Source organism: Takifugu rubripes, chromosome 15 (genome assembly GCF_901000725.2).
Source record: "Takifugu rubripes chromosome 15, fTakRub1.2, whole genome shotgun sequence".
NCBI lineage: Eukaryota > Metazoa > Chordata > Actinopteri > Tetraodontiformes > Tetraodontidae > Takifugu > Takifugu rubripes.
The window spans coordinates 9,913,578-9,934,662 of NC_042299.1; the positions used below are offsets into that span (position 1 = coordinate 9,913,578).

At 51.6% G+C, this 21,085-nt stretch overlaps 1 protein-coding gene across 1 annotated transcript in view; it reads right to left on the bottom strand.

Annotated features, from left to right (window-relative positions):
* Positions 1 to 15,360, bottom strand: part of fstl4 (follistatin-like 4) — a 92,825-nt gene extending 77,465 nt beyond the window's left edge. The window contains exons 1-3 of the mRNA XM_011611340.2: positions 15,146 to 15,360; positions 7,713 to 7,863; positions 4,362 to 4,395 (exon numbers count right to left, since the gene is read on the bottom strand). Of these exons, the coding sequence (XP_011609642.2) occupies positions 4,362 to 4,395; positions 7,713 to 7,853 (175 nt within the window). The 5' untranslated portion in view covers positions 7,854 to 7,863; positions 15,146 to 15,360. The remainder of the gene's footprint in view (positions 1 to 4,361; positions 4,396 to 7,712; positions 7,864 to 15,145) is intronic.
* Positions 15,361 to 21,085: the final 5,725 nt, after the last annotated feature.

Below are 21,085 nucleotides of genomic sequence, written 5' to 3' on the forward strand. Positions count from 1 at the left end.
ACGTGCGCGGCCTCGCGCTCAGCTTTGGTATCGGGGAGTCGCTGCCGTGTTCTCAGCGCCTGCTGCTGCGGAACAGCGGAGCTTTGTGACGCTGCGATCCGTCTGAAGCTCGTTAGAGATCAAAGCGGAGCTGTGAGGTTGCTTTTATCCTCTCGGTCTCTCAGCGTCTGTCTCTTCTCACGTAACCTCCGTCTATATTTAGACGGCTCCGGTCCTGCGTGCGTTAGCACGTCGCGGCGTCGGCTGCTGCCGGCCGGCCGCTCAGAGGGAGGTGTCATCAGGCCCCGGCGGTCCCTGGAGGGGCCGCGGGACCTCCCGGAGCCCTCAGGCCTCAGGCTGATCGAAGCCAAACGCAGGTTCGGAGGCGTCGATTTACGACCACATTCAGAATTTTTGATTATTTTAATCACGAACATCTTTTTTTCATCGTTTTCCTGATTAACTTCTTGAGGAAGGTTTCACTTTTTTCTCACGGAAGATTCAGTAAAATCCCAATTCAGAGATTTACGGAGACGTCCAACCGTCCAAACGCCGTCCTGTAGCGTCTAATCAGGGGGGACGTCAGCAGAGGGGAACCTTCCCAAGGAACTAACGAGAGTTCCAAAATATGGAACGCAGATATAAAAACTAGGGAAACGGCAGGTTTAACTACAGATTTACACAATTTCTATTGTCTTCCGGAATTCTATAAATACTGACGATCCGACCCCCCCCCCCAGTCTTATCTGTCTCATGACAAGAGTCATTACTCGCATGTCCAACGCCTGAAATTAACAGTTTGTGGACTAATTGGGAAGAATAAACAGAAACGCGTCCACATTCCCTCTTAATTCCACCTTGTTTCTTCCGACTCCGACCCAGTTGGGATCTAATCGGACCGTGCGGTCCCGCCTCTCCTGACCGTACCTCTGATGAGGTCGCTGCCAGGCTGCAGAAATCAACCGTGACTTGAAATTAATTAGCGTCCTCAGACATGGAAGCAGGAATGTCCCGCACTTCCGCGCATATCTGGCGTGCGGCGACGGCGCGCCATTAAAAGCAGAACGTCTGCTTCCGTCCCAGCCTGCGACGTTCCCACCAGTGATGGCGCTGCGTCCCCCTGCCAGGAAAATGTCAATTACCCACAACTCCTCTCGGCGCCAGCACAAAGCCCTCATTTAGCAATTTTCACCGCTTGCATCTGCGTTGGAGCGGCGCCCGTGTGCACCATCGGATTATTGTCGCCGTCCCCGCGTGAGGTGCGAGGACGCCAAAATAAAAGGCCCATCACGGAGACGAGAGAGGGAAAACAGATAAAAGGCTGAAAGCAAATGTGATAAGAGAAGCTAAAATGATGGGGGGGGGGGTCGATGAGGGACAAGCAGGCAGCCAATGGCAGCGAAACAAATAATCCCAAAGAGTTGCCGGTGATTATCATCTGTGAAAGCTGAGAAAAACAAGAAAATTGGAAGCGACGGCCTGATCCCACTTTTTTCCCCCCTTTTTTTTTCCTTCTCCGCATCCTGATAATTGGTCTCCAGGCGTAAATCAGCGCCGAGTAAGTGGGAAGCTGGAATTATCGCCTCCCGGTTGCTGCGCGACCGCCTTTAATGTCCAGGAGGCTGCGGGTGTCTGACGGGGAACCTGCTGCTGCTCCAGACCCTCCTGGAAGCACCGGAAAATCCCCGCGGAGCGGGAATCCCATCCCGGACGTCGGATTTATCGAGCCTCTGGGAGGACATCATGATGTCACAGGATTTGACCCCGCGTTGGAGGACGTGGGTGGCGTTGAGGGGCGGGGTCAGGCCCCTACGGGCTGCAGAAGTCTGTGAATTTAACCTTTGACCTCTCAACCGCTGAATCAAAAGGGGTCATTGTGCGAAGCGGGGTTGTGAATTTGGTTGTATGTGGGGACGTCCTCTTCCCTACGGCAAGATGAGGACTGCTGATCCCAGTAGCAGAAGCTGGGAAGGAGCCCAGATGGAGGTTCAGGGGAAAATGACAAACGTTGGACCAAAACAGCAGTTTGTGTCAGCTCAGATGCACCTGAGGCCAGTTTGACTTTAGCTTCTTTACCCTAGAAGGGTCTGGCGCTAATTAGCTTAGCGGGAGCCCTTCTCAGGGTTAGCAGCACCCAGCGGGGTCAGACACACCTCAGCTAATAAACCGCTCATGCCTGCATTCTTGGACAAGGACAGCGGACCCAGTTAACGGTACGTTCACGTTAGGGTCATGGAGTCAGGCAGTGGGAAAGACCTCCCAAAGAAGGCTAAAGCAACACCAACAAACATTCCTGCACTTAAAGAACCAGGAGAACTTTCCTGATGTCAGCAGCTGCATTTGGAAGTGCTGCGTCTCGATATGGCAGAACGCACCAGCTGCCTGCTAACGCCGCTAACACCACGCGTCCGCGTCGTTAACACATGGAGCGACCGTGAGCCAAACTCAGCTCTCCGTCATCACCCCATGAGTCGGCGCTGAAGGGGATCCAGTTTGAACGCCGGGAAAAGTCCTATACAGTGATCCCTCGCTATATCGCGTTTCATCTTTCACGGCTTCGCTGCTTCACGGATTTTTTTTGCGAGTCGTTCATTGCAGTTCTCAAATATAATCGAAGGTGGCATCTCCGTTTATAAAAATCTTCTTGCTCAGAAAAAGAAAGAGCGCCAACAACTACCCATAACAATGTTCTTCTCTGGGAGAAAGACTCCTGCGCCTCCAGTAGAAACAGACGCTCCAGCGGAGCGGAGTCAGGACGCAGAGGCACAGCTGGGACTGGGAAATACGCGAGTGGCAATGTTTCCAACCTTGTATTACTAGATTAAAATTATTGTTTTAAACAAATTTTGGGCTTTAAAACAGGTTTTGATTTTTGGTTTCATTCTATAGCTCAGTATTGCATTGTAAAATAATTAAAAAAAATAAAGATGACTACTTCACGGATTTCACTTTTCGCGTGTTATTTTTGGAACGCAACTCCCGCGATAAACGAGGGATCACTGTATTTCCATGGAGCGATGTCCTGATTACTGCTCAAGGTCAGCAGCTAATGAGTCTGGCTGCTGGAACTCATCAACAAACAGGAGAACAAAGGAACAACAGAGACACCGACTGAGGGCAGAAGGTCTCCGGACGACCGCAGGACGTCTGCGCACGTCTGTAGCGCCGACACACCCAAGCTAGCCCCGACCTGCTGGGGAAACGTGTGATTTTTCGCTCTCCTCGTTTTCCCACGGGCCGACCCCCGCCAGCGGGAACCGGCGAGGGAAGGTGGAGGGTGATAGAAACCCGGAGGAGACGGGAGGAAAGTTAAAACAGCAAATATTGTATCAACAAAAGCTGCAGGTCGTGATGCAACAAACAGAAAGTCAGCAAGAAATGATACAAAAGAGGAGCAAACAAGGCAGTTTTCAGCGGTTAGCTAGCAGGTTAGTTAGCATCTCCATAATCAGGCTAAAAATGGAGTCAGGCTGACAAATGTGACCGTCTAAGATGTCCAACTGGAGAAAAATATAAATTACTTTAGCATCAAGCTCCATCAGTCTCTTGTCAGGAATGATTAAGGATTCGTCTGAGAAACACATTTTCCTGCTGGGATTTATGATGCTTCCGGATTGGCGGGGGGAGACTGGCAGGACGTGTGATGAGGAAATTCCTCAACTTCCAGGACTATGTCGAGTTTATCATGTAGGCAACGAGTGCCCGGCTGTTCTGGGTGGTATCACAAGGTTCAGGTGCTCGAAAACATGCAGTGGTGAGCAGGAGCTGGGAATCTGGGAAAGCATCTGAAAATGGACACGGCATGTTTGGCAGCTGGACGGGAATAGTTCCCCAATCCGGCTGGGAATGTCGCCTTTTTAGGAGGTCTCGTAAGCTGTCTGAATGTTTCCTTGGACACCTTTTTGCCGTACACCTGTACTGGAGTCTTGCTGTCTCCATGTTGCGCAATATAAACTTACTTCCTGATGAGAGTTTTGTGGTTTTTCATGTCAGAACGTATCCAGGGTGATTTTAGGGCAGATTCTTGCAGCACACGCGTCGCGGTTCGGCTTCATGCTAGTAATGAAAGGCTGGACTACAGTTTCCTCCAGCGATGGGGTCAAACAGAATACACAAACGTCCACGGCACCGAGGAAGGTCTGCACATCAGCCCACAGGTGACTCTGACACGGACGCCAGAACCATTGATCAGGTCTGAAGCGCACACGCTAACGCTAACGCTAGCGGGCGTTCCTCAGAATCGTGCTTCAGACTCAATGTTTTAAAAACTCCCCGAGAGACGGAGGTCGGGCCGGTGCAGCTCAGGCAGCAGCCGAGGATTCTGTCCACCGTGGGGTGTTTTGAAAAATGCTGTTTGCTCCAAACGTGGTTAGCGTACTCACAGTGATCGATGCTCCCGTCGGCTCTGCCTTGCTCCTGCAAACACACACAGATCACACACAAACGTTACCACAGGCTGGAGCAGGGAGACATGCACAAACCCGCTGCCGCTCCTCCAGAACCACTCTGTCTTCTGAAGTCGCCTGCATTTATTCACTGGGATGCAACAAACGAGCGTCAGAGGCAGAATTACACACGTCCTGGTGTTCTGGGGGGGGGTTCGCCCCAAACCGGGTCAGCAATGATGGAACTAACGCTTGCTTTACGTTGACGTGGAGCCTCGCTTGAATGAAAACTTCCCGTTTTTCTGTGGGTCGGTTCAGGAGGACAAATAACAGAGAGAATGGTTAAAATACCGTTTCAAACGGCGAGCGTGATCGTGCACCAGTCGGGCCCTTTTCTTTTATTTCTACACCTCCAGAATGTAGAACAAGAATAATTCATCGCTTTATTAAACCGGAGCTTCTTTAATGATGTGGAATGTTGCTGGGACCACACTGGATTTGTGGTTATTAGCCGCCGCCAACGCGCCAGGCGGGTATTGGTGAAACGGGCTTGATGTGGAGGTGCTAGCTAAAGGACGCGGGAGCGAACGCCATGCAACTTAAAACACGCTGTCACAATAAAGCGCCCGGCGTTATAAATAGAACAGAAGCGGGTCCTCGAACGCAACGCCGGCGCCTCGGTGAAGACGTCCGTGACGAGGCGCGGCGATAAAACGGCAGCGTCCTGTCAGGTTTCCCAGGAGACCCCCAGGATCTCCGGCCTCCTCCCGCCGCCACCTTCATCCCTCCCTCTCTCTCTCTCTCTCTCGCTCGGCCATCTGTCCATCTTAATTGGAGACGCGGCTCGTCGTGACGGCGGGATGAAGCCGAGCGCCTCCCTCCATCATCTCAAGTGTCGCAGTTTGATCAATTGATTAGAGGAGGAACCCAAGCGTGGCGGTGAGAGAGAGGCGGCGCCGCGGTCTAAAAATACGAGTCCCTTCTTTTATTATCACCGTCATCCAAGAGACGACTGTCGCTTTATTGTTCGTAGAACATCTCAGCGCTCCGACGTGATTGACCGGCACGCGGGATACGATAATTAATCAATAGTGGCTGATGAGCTCGGCTAAAGTGGAACGTTTGTGTGGGAGGTTCTTGGGTTTGTTTGGGGTTTTTTCGTTATCGCCGTGACATTCTGGAGGATTTAACGGGTTTTTTTTGAGCGAAGACCTTGGAAGTTGCTCGTTGCTTCACAACCGTACTCAGCAAGGGATTAACATCAGCCTTCTAATTAGGATTACATCATAGTTTGGCGTTCCGTTCAACACAGCTGGATGTTTGTTAACCGTACGGCATGATTCTACAGCTAGCCTGTAGCTAACCTTTAGCTCTGATCACGATCTGCACGTCGAGGAGACGTCATGTTTAGCTGAAAAAAGGCATTTTACGATACGGGAAGTTGAAGGAGGGTTCTGGAGCAGCAAATCCGACGTGGAGCAGCGGGAAAAACCAGGCTAAATGTGGGAAAGTAGCTACTTTGATTAGCAAACACTTTCCAGGCAGCTTTATTCCGCTGGGTGAAGGTCAACTCGCTTTACCTTGAATGTCATAAAATAGCAAACTGGGTGTGTTTGTCAGCTGCTCCGGGTGGTTAAAGAATTCCCCGCTGGTCTCCCAGCACCACCCAGACCGGACGGGGGCTCGCCGCTATCGACCAGGAGCCCCCCGAGAATGATTGCAGCATCAGTTCTGAGGTGATAAGTGGAGTTTTTGTCTGCAAAAACCCACATCAAGTGGGAAAACGGCAGCTCGAAGCTCAAAGTGGGAACTCATTAGGAACTCAAGGCCATCTCGGCTGCACTTTATCAGGCAGGTACTGCAGACGGCGGGCCCGAGGGTGGCGCCGAGCGTGGAGAATTACCCGCTCCTGCCTTTATTGTCATGGAGAGGAGCATTTTCACCTTCTATAATAGTCAGAGCTGCAGCTTCTGACTGCCTGAAACTGTTTCTTCAGCTTTGAAGACCAATTCTCAGGAGGCAGCCAGGAAAATTGTGAACTCACCCCGTGGGAGCAAAAATAAATAACAACTTAAACTTTACTGGGGACAAGTCGTAATTAAAATGTAAATACTGCACAGGCGAGTCGAAGTATGAAGTTCTTCAGCCTCCCGTTGGTTTATTTATTGGTGCCAAAAACAATCTAACATCACAATTTCTGAAGCGTAAAATATGCATGATCCTAGCAGCCTAATAGCTAATTAGCATCAGTATTCTCAGAATATACGCTTGTGCAGAACATTTTTGTCCTAATCTGGCTAACAGCTTTGCATACTGCTAATTACCGCTAGGTGGCGCTTCAGGCATCTCAGGAAAGTTTCTTTCGTTATGCTCCGCTACATCTTCTCCATTAGCAGGTAGCATCGTACACATTATTTAATTAGCGGTATCTAATTTTAGCCAGGGCTGCTGAAGCGCCGCTGGCAGCCGCTCACATGTGCTTTAGCTAAATTATGCTCGTTTCTAGAACAAATTGAGGAGGAACCAAAATTGAACTTGGCCGTTAACGGCATTACGTCTGCAGCTGGTGTTTGTTCTCAGCCAAAAAATGGTGGAGAGTCACAGGCAGCTCAGTCAGGAGGTGGTTTGCACCTTTTGTTGGGGATATTTGAGAGTTTTGTTCAAGACCCTTAAGGTGGAACCTTTTTTTCGGCCGACTGGGGAATTGTGGAGGGACTTTTCTCTGTTTTTGTCCCCAACGGGCTCCTGTAGATCTTCGTTTGAATGTTTCAAGTAAGATTCGTGGAGTTAAAAATAACCCCGGGGTTCAAAATGGGCTGCCAACCGTCGGCTTTTAAGGTTTGAACTGCGGCCAGACGCGGCGAGCGCCCGTAAATTTGGGTTTCGTCTCGAGAGACTTCAGGCGACAGAAGCGCCGCGGCGAAAAACCGCCTTCCAGGACCCACTGCCAAGCTGGCAGAGCTGAAAATGAGTCAGACGTGGCCGAGAACAGAGCCAGGCGGGTGTAAACACGCTCCTCAAAGGAGGAGACCACAGGCTGCACGTCTGCGGAGCTTAGCGCGCCTGTTTTCACCCACACGTGACATTCGGAGCATTTATTCTTCCTGTTGAGCTCAGGCAGCAGAAACACCTGAGCTGAAGCCCGAGAGGCCTGAAACGAGGCCGCCGTCGCCACAGTTTACGTCACATTCCTGGAGTAAAATCAGCCTCAGAGCGAAAAGCTGCTGCTAAGAAGCTCTAAAATCCCCTTTGGAGCTTCTAAATGTCGATACACTCTGACCTGACCGTGATGTCATCAGGATGTTCAGAGAAATGAGAGTGTGCTGAAGAAGCGTTTCCGACATTTACCGTTGAGCGTGGACTCGGCGTGGCGGCGTGCCCCACGCCGGCGGCTCCTGCACTGCCTCGCTTGCTGCTCTTGTGCCCTTCGGCCATCCAGGAGGTTCCCAGCAGGGCCACGGCCACGGCCCAAATGCCCAGGCCGCCCATGAGTGTCGCCCTGAGAGGATGGAAACACAGGTCACAATGTGTCTTGGCCTGGTTGAGAGACACCCAGATGTGTCCCAAACATCTGCATGAGCACACTGATGTCACAACACGGACTCCTGCTGTGAAGCGCTAATCGTATCGTTAGCAGCAGCACTGTGGGGCTCCTGGAAACAGTCAAAGAAAACAACAACGATGACTTTGTTTAAGTGGCGACTGCGTCGGCGATGTTTGTCGGCTGCGTTCGCCAGGACGGTTCGCTGCAGAGAGGCGCTGAACGGTTCGCCGACATCTTTGATTGGTCGGGATTGACTGCAGCTGCATCACGCCGCTTTAGCGCAGTCTGATGAAACCCGAGTTAACTCTCAGCCATTAACGTTTTTAATTTTGAAACACGAGCACAAAAGCGCGCGAGCATGCACACACACACACACACAGGCACACACACACACACACACAGGCACAATGCTTTTTAATCTGTCTGCCGCGGCTCTTCAGAGGAACGGCGAAGACTCCAAGGGCACCACCATTGACCTTTGACCCCGTTGTGGTGGATCTGTCTCACCTGCTGGCAGTTAATCTGCATTTAGGTCTAATTAGTGCCAAAACGCTGCATTAGCAAGGTTGTTTATCACAAGTTTCCCATATTTTTAGGCAGACATTGAATGCGTCATTGAGGGAAAGCTAATTGGCTCGTGTGCGCTCTGAATGTTAAGCTTTGTTCTCTCGGGCTAATGCTACAAACCCTGATCCGTCGTCAATGTAGCATCCGAGGCTAAGTAGCTGTTTATAGCAGAAAGAATAAATCATGTTAGCTGAAGCTTTGACATTTGAAATTCCGCAGGTGACCGAGGGAGAAAAAAGAAACACAAATTGTTTTTAATGAGCTACAGATGAACGGTGAAGTCCTGATGCTAATCATCAGGTGTGCGCTAATGACCGACAGAAGACATGCGGAGGAGAGACTGAACTAAAAATGAACAGGTGAGGGGGTGGGGGGTGGTGAGTGGATACGGAATTCTTCTGGTTATCATCACATTACACAAGCACCACTGATATCGCTCCGCTAGCTAGCCTGAGGCTAATCGTCTGCTCGTAGATGAGAGCGCAACCTTGTGATTTCAAACAGCAAATGAGATCTGCCAGTCAGCGTTTCGATGTGCCACCCACGCCTGTCGTCAGCCACACACACCTAATGACACACACACACACACACACGCACACACACGACCCTGATGAAGGAGTGAACTGTTCCGTTTTAAATTCAGACAGGAGAAAGTCTATAAAGCTCTGCTTTGACCAGCATATCAAACAGTCTTTAACTTCAGTCTCCCACACTGCTGGGACATAAAACCAACACCTCCGATCCTTCAGATTTCCTTCCCACTTTCGCTCCACTCCATCGTTCCTGCAGCGTCTTTAACATCTTCCTCCTTAACATGAAACTTCTGGACTTGATGGTTGTTGTGATGGATGATGATGGTGATTAAACCATGAAGCTGGATGCATTTAAAATCAAATAAAAACTCTCCTAAAGTGCACAAGAGGAGCCTCATGGACCAGACACGAGCAGCCCAGCAGATCTTTACTTAAAAACAGGCTGACATCTGTGATGTAACCTTTAGAACGGAAAATGTCAGCGCCTCATTTTATCCTGTCAGACATGTTTGAGGAAGTGATGTCATCACTAGCAGCAGAAACTCGCTCTTTAAGCTCAGACAGGCCGACAGACGCCCACAATACCCAAAAAGACGGTGAGACGGCGCCGAAACGGGCGCTTAAAGGCAGCGTTCCAACGGTTCACAGGCACAGGAAGCAAGGAATAACGACTTCCTGTCAAACAGACAGGAAACGATGTCTGGAAACTTGAGGAAAACAGAAGTGCAAAATAAAAGTGGGCACATAAACAAGAAACACAACGTTTCTGGGAACAGCCGCATATTGACCGCACAGGTGAGAAAAGTGATCAGGTGTGTTGCGTTCAGGGACACTGTGGAGAAGCCAGAGAGCCGGCAGGTTTAAAAATAAAGCTTTTAGAGGACGGTGACATCTGCCTGAGGCCTGAGAAGCGTCTGTGTATCAACCAAAGTTTGAAACAACCTCGGCAGAACCTTCCGCTCCTTTAATAGAGGACATAATCGGCCATCTCGACAGTCAGGTGTCCAAATTAAAACGACCCCCAGGGCAGATTTATGCCACAATAAGTGTTTCTTTGGGCCGTTGCTGCTGAAAAATGTTTGCATAATCAATTTAACGGAGCGCTGAACGACTTCTCGGTCAAATCTGACGGTAAACACGCGGTTCAAAACAAAGACGAGTCGTTCCCCTCGCACGTCCGCGTTTCCTCCGTTTACGCGCATCGATTGGCGGCTAAACGTCTATTACCATTGAAAGAGGGAGATCGATGCAGCGCGGCCGCGTCGCTGTCGTGCCTTTAAACGTCTTTAAAAGTGGTTGGGAAATCAAAACCATGGCAACGTATCGCACAGCTCAATTTCCGAGCTGGGAGTTCTGTCTGAAGAGAGGAGGACAATATTATGATATCATGGATACAGGATACGGGAATATTAGCCTGCTGGCTGCTATCTTCACGATGTTTCGATAAATTTGGGTGTGCAGCACGTCTGCGTGGCGGGGGGGGGCTGTTCTATTCATGCCAATTTCAACGCACCAACGCGACCACAACGAGAAGCTTGGCGCTAAATCCTGCCCCAAAGACTAACGTTTGGGCCGATAAACCCCTCTGGGTTGCTAACATTCTAGCTCTAGCTAACATTCTATCTCTAGCTAACATTCTAGCTCTAGCTAACATTCTAGCCCCGCCCCCCCCACCACCAGCAGCTGATCCAAGCAATCAGGCCGCGTTCCTTCCTGCTCCAGGTAGGTTTTCTGTCGGGTTACAGATGATGCGTATGACAATCAGTCGGCACTCAGCAGGCATCCTACCTGCAAGCAGCTGGGAGGTGTGTGTGTGTGTGTGTGTGTGTGTGTGTGTGGGGGGGGGGGGGTGGGGAGGGGGGGCTCAAAGGATGATGATCACAAGAAAACTGCTGCAGATGCTGAACGTCCAAACCTTTTTTCTGCCACGCTGCAGATTCCACCGAAACTCAACTCAAGTAACAGGACATTTAGCACCCCCCATCTCCAAGCCGGCGCTCCTCTTTAATAAAATCCCCGCCGTCGCCCCTCGGCCCATCATCCCGCACCGGCGAGTCCAACAGCCCGTTGCTCAGGAGGTCTATGTAGCGTGATATAGAGCCCATCAGGGGCTTCGCCTCTGCCCAAAAACGCTCCGCCGTCTCGCCTGTGTTCATATTTCACTCCCGTCCCCGGTGCAGAAACCGGAGTGACCGGGGGTGTCAGACCTGTCAGTTGTGCATCGGGATGACCTGTGATTATCTGCCCGACCCTCCAGGTGAGCGCGACGTGCGTCCTTCCTCTTTATTTATTTATTTTTCCCGCTACTCCACCGTCGTTCCTCCAGATGAGGATTTATAGGGGAGATCAGGTCATGACCTGTCACTCACTGGAACGTATAAGCAGCTCCCCTGCGAGAGGCTGCTGACACACATCAACTCCACATCCAGATTTCTGCTCTGACAAGGTCAAACTAACACACTTCCCCCTTTTGTTCCCTTAAATTGGACTTTCTTTGGTCCAAACCTTCGGCTGAGAGGAGCGCGGACACGTTTCAGCTACCAAAACGCAGCTTGGGCTCTATGGAGTAGCTCGGTTTGGGGATCATCTCTTAGATGTCAACGCTACCGAAAAGCTGGGTCTGCGCAGAGCCCCGTGATGAGCGCCAACACGGTGGGGGGGGGCAGGGTGCTCCCGTTTGCTGGGATCGTTGTGCTGAAACTGCACTTTGGGTCCTTTCGGGGAAGAGCTGAAACATGACGCGCGCGGGTCCGAGACACGTGCACGTGAAACCGATGTGGCGACTTTCCATAATTCCGAATCTTGCCTGCGTTCAGAAGACGGCAGAGTTCATTAATGCTCCGCGCGCTCTCCTCAGCACTCCCGAGGACGGAGGCGCTACGACCGTTAGCCGCAGTCTTCAAACCTGAGAAGAAAACATGGGAGAGAGGATTTTGACACCCGCTTCGACCAGGGTGGCCCATCTGACTAACGAGAAGGGGGGGGTAGCTAATGAAAGAAACGCTGTGTGTGTGTGGGGGGGGGGGGATAAACAAGAGTTAGCAGTACGATAAACAGCTTGTCAGAGACCCCACAGATGCAGCGTTTTGGTTTATTAGCGACGGTGAGGCCTCACTAGCAACCGCAGCTAGTTGGATGTTGCATTTCTGTAGCATCGAAGCGCTTTAGAAGAACAGAAATGATCGACTCTTTGATGGTGAAGGTTTCACGCAGTACTAAGTTACGGCAACGCTTTCCCCAATGCTGTTTACTCGTTCCTGGCTAGCGTAGCCTCGCAGCATTTGCTGCCTCAGAGCAGCGGAGTGGAGGAACGACGGGATAAAAGGGACGGACAGATGGCTGAATAAATGGAAATAGATAAAGCCGTCGACCTTTCCCCTGCCCCTCTCTGAATTTATCCCTCTTTCTCCCGTCTTTCGTCACTTTCCTCCATTCTGGCGAGCGGGCCGACTATTTACTCGCACAACTGAAGCTCTGAGCTGCGGCTCCTGTGTTCATGTGGGATCCAGCGGAAAAGGTCACTTCTCTAACTTCAACATTAGTGATCTGAATTTCAAGTGAACCGTGTTGCCCCTCGTTCTGCCGGGAGGACGGAGCGCCGATCAGCTGAGCTGGTGGGAATAGAGCAAGTTCCTGGAATATCAAGGATTCCAAACGGGGGAGACGCGGCTTGTTGTTGGAGGATGAGCTCAGGCTCCGCCCACAGCCCTCGAGGGTCTGACCACTTCTGCTTCAGCCTCGTTAGAGAGCAGATGTGTGACACATCTTCCTAACCGGCCGTGAGCCTTTGTTCTGGGGGCTGAATCATGATTATTATGGGGAGGAAAATCTGCAAATCCACCAAAAAAAAAAAAAAATCAAAGTCGCCAGGCACAAAAAAGGTGGAAGCAAGTGAGTTTAGCTAACGAGGGCGACGGCTTTGTTGAGCTAAAAGGATTAAACAGGCCGTACGAGGCTAACGTGACCTGCTACCATGACGATGTGGTTCAGCCTACCCCCCCCACTGACTAATTGGAGGATACGATCATGTGGAGTCTTTGTTTACTGGAATAAAGCTCCTGGAACTGGTTGCACAGCCTGTTGTCGATGCGCACCCTTCAAATATGTCCTCAAATCCTGCGATGTTTCCTGGAACGACCCCTTTTGAGTCCGACCTCCTGCTCATTTGTGTGACAGAGGAGCTCTGAAGTGCACGGCGCCAACAACAGCCCCGTCGACGTGTCGCTCACCAGCACGCCATTAAGCAGACGTGACCCTGGACCGCGGTCGCCACTGCAGATCGCCGATCTTCCAGAGATCCACCGGTTTGGTGGTCGCTGACACGATCAGTTGCTGGAGCTGTTAGCGCATCGAGAGCAGCGAAGCTAACCCCAAACCGTGTTTGGACCCTTCACACAGCTGCCCCAGACCTCTGATCTCTCTGTGCTGGGGGGCAACAAGCGCTCTTGTGTTACTTTCAGCACTTTTCCATCGTGGAAGTCCGACAATTCTTCTTGAAATCCGATTTTGCCGCAACAGCGACGCCGGAGGGCTAAAATCCAGCATTAAACGCCGACGTCATGTCTTTTTCTATGTCTTGGTCCAGCGTGCTCGTGTTTGCATGTTGCTGGAGTGCTCGCCGCGAGGGCGTGTGCAATAAGGTGTCAGCGGCGCCTGAGTCATTCCACTAATAGGCCGGCGCTGAAGCACAACAAGCAGCCGTAATCTGCCGGACCGGCGCTGCCATAATGGCTCTGTGTGAGACAGCTAATAAGTTACACAGCAGCTATAATAAGCCGACCGTCTCACCGTCCCGGGCTGCATCATCACGTCCCCGCCCTGGACAGTGACCTCGGGGCGGGCTGGAGAACTGCACCGTCAGGGTTCGGGACCGGAGTCGCTCGGATCCGCGCCGCCTTGGTGCTGTAAACTGGTTTTTCCTGCGTCATTTTCCCACATTTTCATGCCCCATTAGTCAAACCTAGCGTGCTTTCATCCCTTTAAATCTGTTAATTTCTACAATTAGCATCCAAGCGGCTGCTTGTTGGCCTCTGCAGGGACTGATGACGGTTAATGGCTGTGATGGTAAACTGTGGACTGCAGATTGATATTCCCATTTAGGAGTGAAGCTTTCATATTGATCTAGTGTGCGTGTGCGTGCGTGTGTGTTGGGGAGGGGGGGGCACTAGGTGCCAAGAGTGCAGGTGTCGGACGCGCACCCAGTTTGTCATAGATAACAGCAGTGATGGATGCTCGTAATTGTGTCGCTGGATGTTGCCTCCATATCCGGTTCCAGGTGGGAATCGGGTCCAACAAGCCCAGAAAGAATCTGGAACGCGGGCGGAGGGGAAGGAGTGGAGCAGAGCTGCCAGGAGGCTGGAGCGTTCTCAGCACCAGCGCTCTGCAGCACGGCGGCGTGCGTGTCGAGCGAGCCTCATTTCTCACTCCGCTGACTGTCACGGAGGCTTTGGTGCCGCTGTGGTGACACTGATCGGATTCTCCCGCGAGGCAGAGAGAGAGACACGAGGCAGCTCATTTAACATAATCAGACCAGAAGATCTCTTGTTTGGAGATCTCTCCGAGTTGTTGGTGAGCGCGCGCATGCATGAACGGACGTCCGGACGACCCGGGAGGGAAGGGTGGAAGGTGAGGGAGCAGCCCGGGAGGCTGGAGGCGCGCGTCTCGCTGCGCTGCCGTGCCAGTGCAGACCTTTGGCGCACCCGGGCAGCCAGAGGAGTCTGACACCATCCATCAAACCCGGATCCGCTGCTTTTGGATCCAGTCGAGGCGCCGCGCGCTCACCCAAACAGGTAATTCTGCTCATTTTTGGATGCTGGCTCTCATCGTGCGTTCAGACATCGGGCGACACCGCAGACAGGAGGACTCCGACACTGTCACTCACTGTCAGTGGCATCGCCCCGCATCGCCCCGCATCCCGCCGACCGTCCTGGAGCTCCGCCGCTCCATTATTCATGCCTTTCCTCCTCAGCTACTCGCAAACTAATTTAAAATGAAGGCACGCCACCGCCGCCGTCTTCACAGTTTCTCTGCACTTGAGCCACCAAATCGGCCACAGCGGCGACGCGCACTCGAAAACAGCCAAACTTGCACAACAAAACGCCACAAACACACCTTCGAACAGGCGGCTCGCGCCTTACCTGCGCGGTTTCGAGTCACCGGGGCGAAAGGAAGGAGAAATCGGAGCAAAATAGGCGTCCAAACTGCGCTGGTTTAGTTCCACTCTTCTCCCCCCTGCATGCGCTCGCTGCGGTTTCAAGGAGCGGGATTAATCGCGGGCTGGTGCGTCAGCGGCGGCTCTCCATGCTGCGGCTCCCCCGGCTGCTCTCCTCCTCTCAGCGCGTCGCTCCTGCTTTTGCACTATTTCAACTCCGCTCGCCGCCTGACGTCAGCCGCTGCGCGCCGCGTCGGCCGCGTCCGCAGGTTCCGCCGCGGCGGAGGGCGACACCTGTGCGTGTGCGCACACTGGCGAAGGCGTGCGCGCGCGCGCGCTCGTCTGTTGACAGGGACCAGATGGCGGGAGATGAGACAACGCGGGCGTTTAACTTTAATTGTTTCTTAATTAAACCCGTTTGGATTTCGAGTTTGAAAGCGAGCTCGAGTCGGACCCGGTGAGGCGCGTGTTTCCTGAGAGGTGGCGGAATCACGGGATTTACTGCAAACGCGCCCCAATCCTGCGTATCAGTCACACAAACAACCATCAATTTAAACCATATCCAACCATACCCCCCCCCCCCCATTCCAAACGTGGGCAGAGACAGAATTGTGCGGCACAATTAGGCCCGACATGAGAACAGTAGCGTCGCCATCAAAGTTGCATGTGGCGCTAAAACATTTATGCTGGATGTAACATTTATCAAGACAACGAAAAAGAGGGACTTGGGGGGGGGGGGGATAGAAATAGAGGGGGGGGGGGGGGGGCACTGCTGTAGGCCTGAGGATAGGAGGGGAAGGTGTGCTATATAATCATAACAGTGGTCCTTGTCGGAAAGATTTCTTCTTTCATCACACACATGCACACTCACACACAAACACGCACACTCACGCACACACTCACACACTCCTGGACTTCCCTTGCAGATGTTCAACATCCCATCATTGACAGATGCCCATCAGATGTATTGCTAACCGGCGGGAGGTGCACAGAACACCTCGCGGCTGGACTGTTGGCGTAGCATGACCGGCGAATCAATCACACTTACATGGTGTAAATGCAACGACCCCCCCGGGGTGTGTGAGCGTGTGTGTGTGTGTGTGTGTGGGGGGGGGGGGGGTCTCTGATGGGCGACAGCCCCGCAGGAGGAGCCTGATGTGCATCTCTCCGCCTCTGCCTACACACACGGCTGCACAGGCTTACCTTCAGACGTGGGGATGGAGCTCCACAGCAGACATCATTATCTCTGCCATCATTGACACAGGAGTGTTTGCACGCGCAGTCGTACGTCACCATCATATCACCCCCCCCCCCCCCCCCCCCCCCACGCTGAGGGGCTCGGCCGTGTGTCAGCGCTAACACACAGCGGCTCCCTCGCAGGACGAGGACCCCGAGAGATAAAGCTATAACTCTCCGGAATATCCTCTCCCTCTCTGCTCAACACTATTTCCCACACACGGCTGGGTCCGATCCTGCACCTTGGAACTGGAATGCAACCAGAAGTAGCTTTTAAACACCTGCGTATATTTATATAGCGTTTGTTAGCTGCACTACTGTCTCTAGGTACTGTACAGAAACCCTGATCCTAACAACAGCAGAAAAACTCCCATCAACAGGGAGAAACCTTGAGCAGGCCCCTCGTGTAGGGGGAAGGGGATCCTTCTCCTGATGGACAGATGGGTAAAGGAGGAGGAAAAGCTGAGACAGCGCATAAAAGTGGAAGGACGGACACAACATACGTGCAAATAATGAGTTAAAATCTGAGCAGGTCAAATTGCAGAAGAGGCGCTTCCTCAACTACCACAGGAAATTTGTCTCCTCCAACATATACGCACTCACAACACGAGCACAGAGACATAAATAACATTTCCTTCATCAATGTTCTTCATGGAAAAGAGCCTCAAGAAGAGGCCGCCGCTGCTTTAGCTGCAGAAATGTTGTTAAGGGGAAACAGGCTGTCAGAGGAGAGAGGCAGGCAGACAAAGTGAGGTCCTGGCGTCTCCTGCAGCCTCTGGGCACCAGGACTGTTATGGACAAACCAATGATTCCCCCCTCCCTCCTAATGCACAGCGAAAACACAGAAACACACTCAGACATTTACGCAGGCAGGAGAACATTCCTCACTCCTGGTCCCAGGCCCATACCCACGCACAGAGACACACGCGCGCGCACGTGCACGCCTTGTGTAAATATAATGGGCTTTGTTTCCTCCCCCTCCGCGCGCAGCTCCAGTTTGATAGCGTTGGAGGCCGCCGGGTTCCCTAGATGACCATTGAGATAGAGCTAACAGATGAAAGCAGCAGCGAGACGCTAGCGGTAATGGTGCCGCGGCGCCGGCGTACAGCCCGTATTTCTCCCTGATGACCGTGCCGCCTCGCACCGCTCTGACACCTGCAGGAGTGAGCTTTTTGGAGTTGTTAGTGTCGGAGAAGTGTGCGGAGGAAGAGGGATCCTTCGAGCCGGAGGTTTGATGCGACGAGGGGATCCAATCACGGGATAAATAAACGGAGGAGAAAAGCCGGCCGCAGATAAAAGGGGGCGCTTTCGTGGTGATGCTTTAATTGGGTGTTTTTTAAAAGGAGGAAAGAAAAGGCCGCATGTTCTCGGCTCTTCTGCCTCTTCGCAGCATCAAGGGGCTCACAGGGGCGTCTCTTTGTTGGGTTTCTTTGGTGCTTAAGTGTGCAAACGGTCAGCTAGGCCTTCAGCGGCGGCCGTAGCTCGGCCTAAATGTGCCGCAGCGTGTCTGCGTATTGGAATCAGCGCTAGCTGCCAAATCACAGCTCCGCAGCGCCATAATCGAATCGTTTAGGCTTCTAAGTTCTGTCAACGCTCGCCTGGTTTTAAAATGGATCAAATGTGTCGCTGACGAAACCCGAAAGCGTCCTGAATTTACCGATACGTTGTTGATCTGGACCCAAATTGCGGCTGGTTAACGTGGCAGTGGAGAGCTGAGCAGCTGGAATCGCTCCCTGTGTTGCTGCCCTGATTTAGTGTGAATTACTGTGTGGATCCGCAGTGTTTGTGAAGGATTCCGCTGCTTCTCTCCAACCGTTTTCAGACATAAATCCTTGCTTTTGTGGCTCAGCAGCATGTTTTTATTCTGAATATTTGTCAGTTTTGGGTCTTTCACACCCTTTCAAAATTCCTTTGCTTTCTTTAGCGCCATTAGCGGCTAAATTTGCCTTCAGTCTATTGACAACAGGCCTGTAGACATCTGCGGATGTCTCTCAAAGACTCCTCTGGGGCCGCTTTACTGGGATCAGGTTCAGACACTTAACCTGCTCTCTTAGATTTAGAGAAATCAGATGGTTCTTACGTTATCGCTGCAGAGATGGCCACATAAAACACACCTCCGACTCCGTTTCATGCTAGAGAAAGTGCCCAGGAACACATCTAGACAGCCTTTACATCACTCCGATGTTAAATTCATGCGCACGTCTGCCAGAATGTATCTTCAGCATCTAGAGGCACCGCGGGGAGCCGTAAAGAAACGTAGCTACGTGATGAACGAGGCTGGAGGACCAGCTGGGAGTGAAGGCTGGTGAGATGGGAGAAAAGAGGACAGGCTGGAGTAATCGACAAAAACATGTTTGGCAGGAGGGAGAACACAAACACATCCTCACATTTCTATCTTTGTGGGGACTTACATGGATATACTATACTTTACCCAGCTCCTTAACCAAACCCTGGCCATCCCAACTAACTATTAACTTGCCCTAACTATAACTTAAACATTACGCTAACATCAACCTTAAAACCACATCCAAGCAACAAACAGTCCTCTGAAGATGTGGAGAAGAGCCAACATGTCCCCACTTGTTAAACATGGCCCCACGATGCTCATAGAATGAGGATTGTGGTGCTCAAAATGGCACAAATGTGAGAACACACACACACACACACAGTGGAGGGCAGAGGGCGCCTCCGGAGAACAACAACCGTATAACAACACGGGACATCCGCGACGCCAATCCCCCATTTTAAAAGTGCAGGAATTAAAGGTGACACACGGCGCAGCCTCGTCACCCGTCTGGGTTCCTACAGGCGCCGCTGCCTTTCATCCTCTCCGCCACGTTGGGCGTAACAGCCGACGTGTCATCTGGTTTCATATCACATTGAGCTGGAGTGTCACCGCGAGTGTAAACACCGAAAAAAAGAGCAATGGAAGGTAAGAAACCCATCAACGGCAAGTCTTTGCAGCCTTTGTTCGTAGAGAAAGCAACAAGATTACAATTCCGAACAATAAAATGTCGGAATTGGAAACGGATCGGAATTTTTCTTCTCCAGCTCGACCCCGGTGGGACGGCGACAGCAAAGAGGGTCGCCATTAAGATTATTTGTCCCTCCGGCGTCTGACCGGCATCATTTAGCAGCACAGTTCCCAGACAGTGACGCTCTGCCAAGTACAACTGTTAAATCATAATCACAGGCCCAGAGGGCAAAGCATGCTGGGAAATAAGATATATGGATTGATGATGGCAGAGAAAATCAATAGGCAGATGTGAGTTAATGTATGTTTAAGCTCAGCTCTCCTGTTATTATTTTAGCAGTAGTAGTAGCGGATGTAGTCCCTGTCTGCGTTTCCAACGGCAACCGTTAAATTTGAGTGTATTTGGTGGCAGGAAGTGTCATCAAATAGACCGTTTCTTCTGGAGAAAACTTAAAAAGGGTCGTGTTTCCCACATGCAGGGTGGATCTAGGAGCTGATGGGACTCGGAGCAGGTGGGCCGGAGTTTCTGATCTGGAAACTGAACCCGCCTCCTTAGAAAGAACCGGAAATGAGGGGGAAAGGAAATATAACACCACGGCGAGAAGGTGCTTTCACAACTGCAGTTTCCATGGAAATGGTCTCACACTCTTTGGGCAAAAGTGATTTTTAGACATTTCACATTTATGAAATGTCAACACGCGACACGTTGTTGTGGCGCCGCGGTTCCATTTCTGCCATCCGACCGTTGCGGAGTGCCTTGTTTAGCATCGTTGTGGCTCCACAGGGGGTCATGCTGCTCCCACCTCACGTTACCTGAAGTCACCAGAACTGACTTACCTGCACAAGCAAACCAGGTCGTCAACGTTAAACACACACACACACACACACACACACACACACACACACACACACACACACACACACACACACACACACAGAGCGAGGGATCAAAGGAGGCCCGGCAGTCATCCGGGCCCAGGGGTGGAGAGGGTCTCCGGTTTAGAGGCCCCAGCCCCGGTCTGGAGCTGCACCAGCCCTCTGAGGTCATTTGAACGTGGAAAAGGCACATCTGCCGTTTATATTTAATTTCAATGATCTTTCATTTTAATTTTTTTTCCCTTTTCCACGACTGGGATCAGCTCAAAGCCAGCAGGGGTCTGCCAACATCAGGCTCGGGGCCACGCGGCCCATCTGCGTTCACGCCGGTCCGGTTCCGCCATCTAGAGCAGAAAACAGCTCAAACTATTCACAAGGCTCCTCATCAAAAGTTCTGGACGGCTTACAGAAGCAGGAGGAATAAACAGGCGCTAAATGAGCAGAAATGAGAGCACAATCGGCCAGTTTTGATCACATTTTGGCCACAGTTTTCATTTCCTTTCCACCGTTTCACCTGATCCGCGCGACAGAATTCCTGCGAACACGTTCAGTAAGTAGGACAAACAACAGCGAGACACAACAAAGACGAGTTGCTGTTTGAAACTTTATTTAAAAAAACAACAAAAAAAAAAAAACAAGAGCTTCGAGCGCTCAATTCACTCTGCGCCATTTGTATTTTGGGTCTGACGTTAAAACCAGATTTTCCCTGTTGGAACGGCGGCTCTGATTTGCACATCAAACCACAGTTTAAGAAAGGAATAAAGACAAAGTAAATGTTTTGTTCTATCGCTCCTGCGCGCGGTGAGAGGCTCTTTGTGTTCCACTCCCTCGACGCGCCGC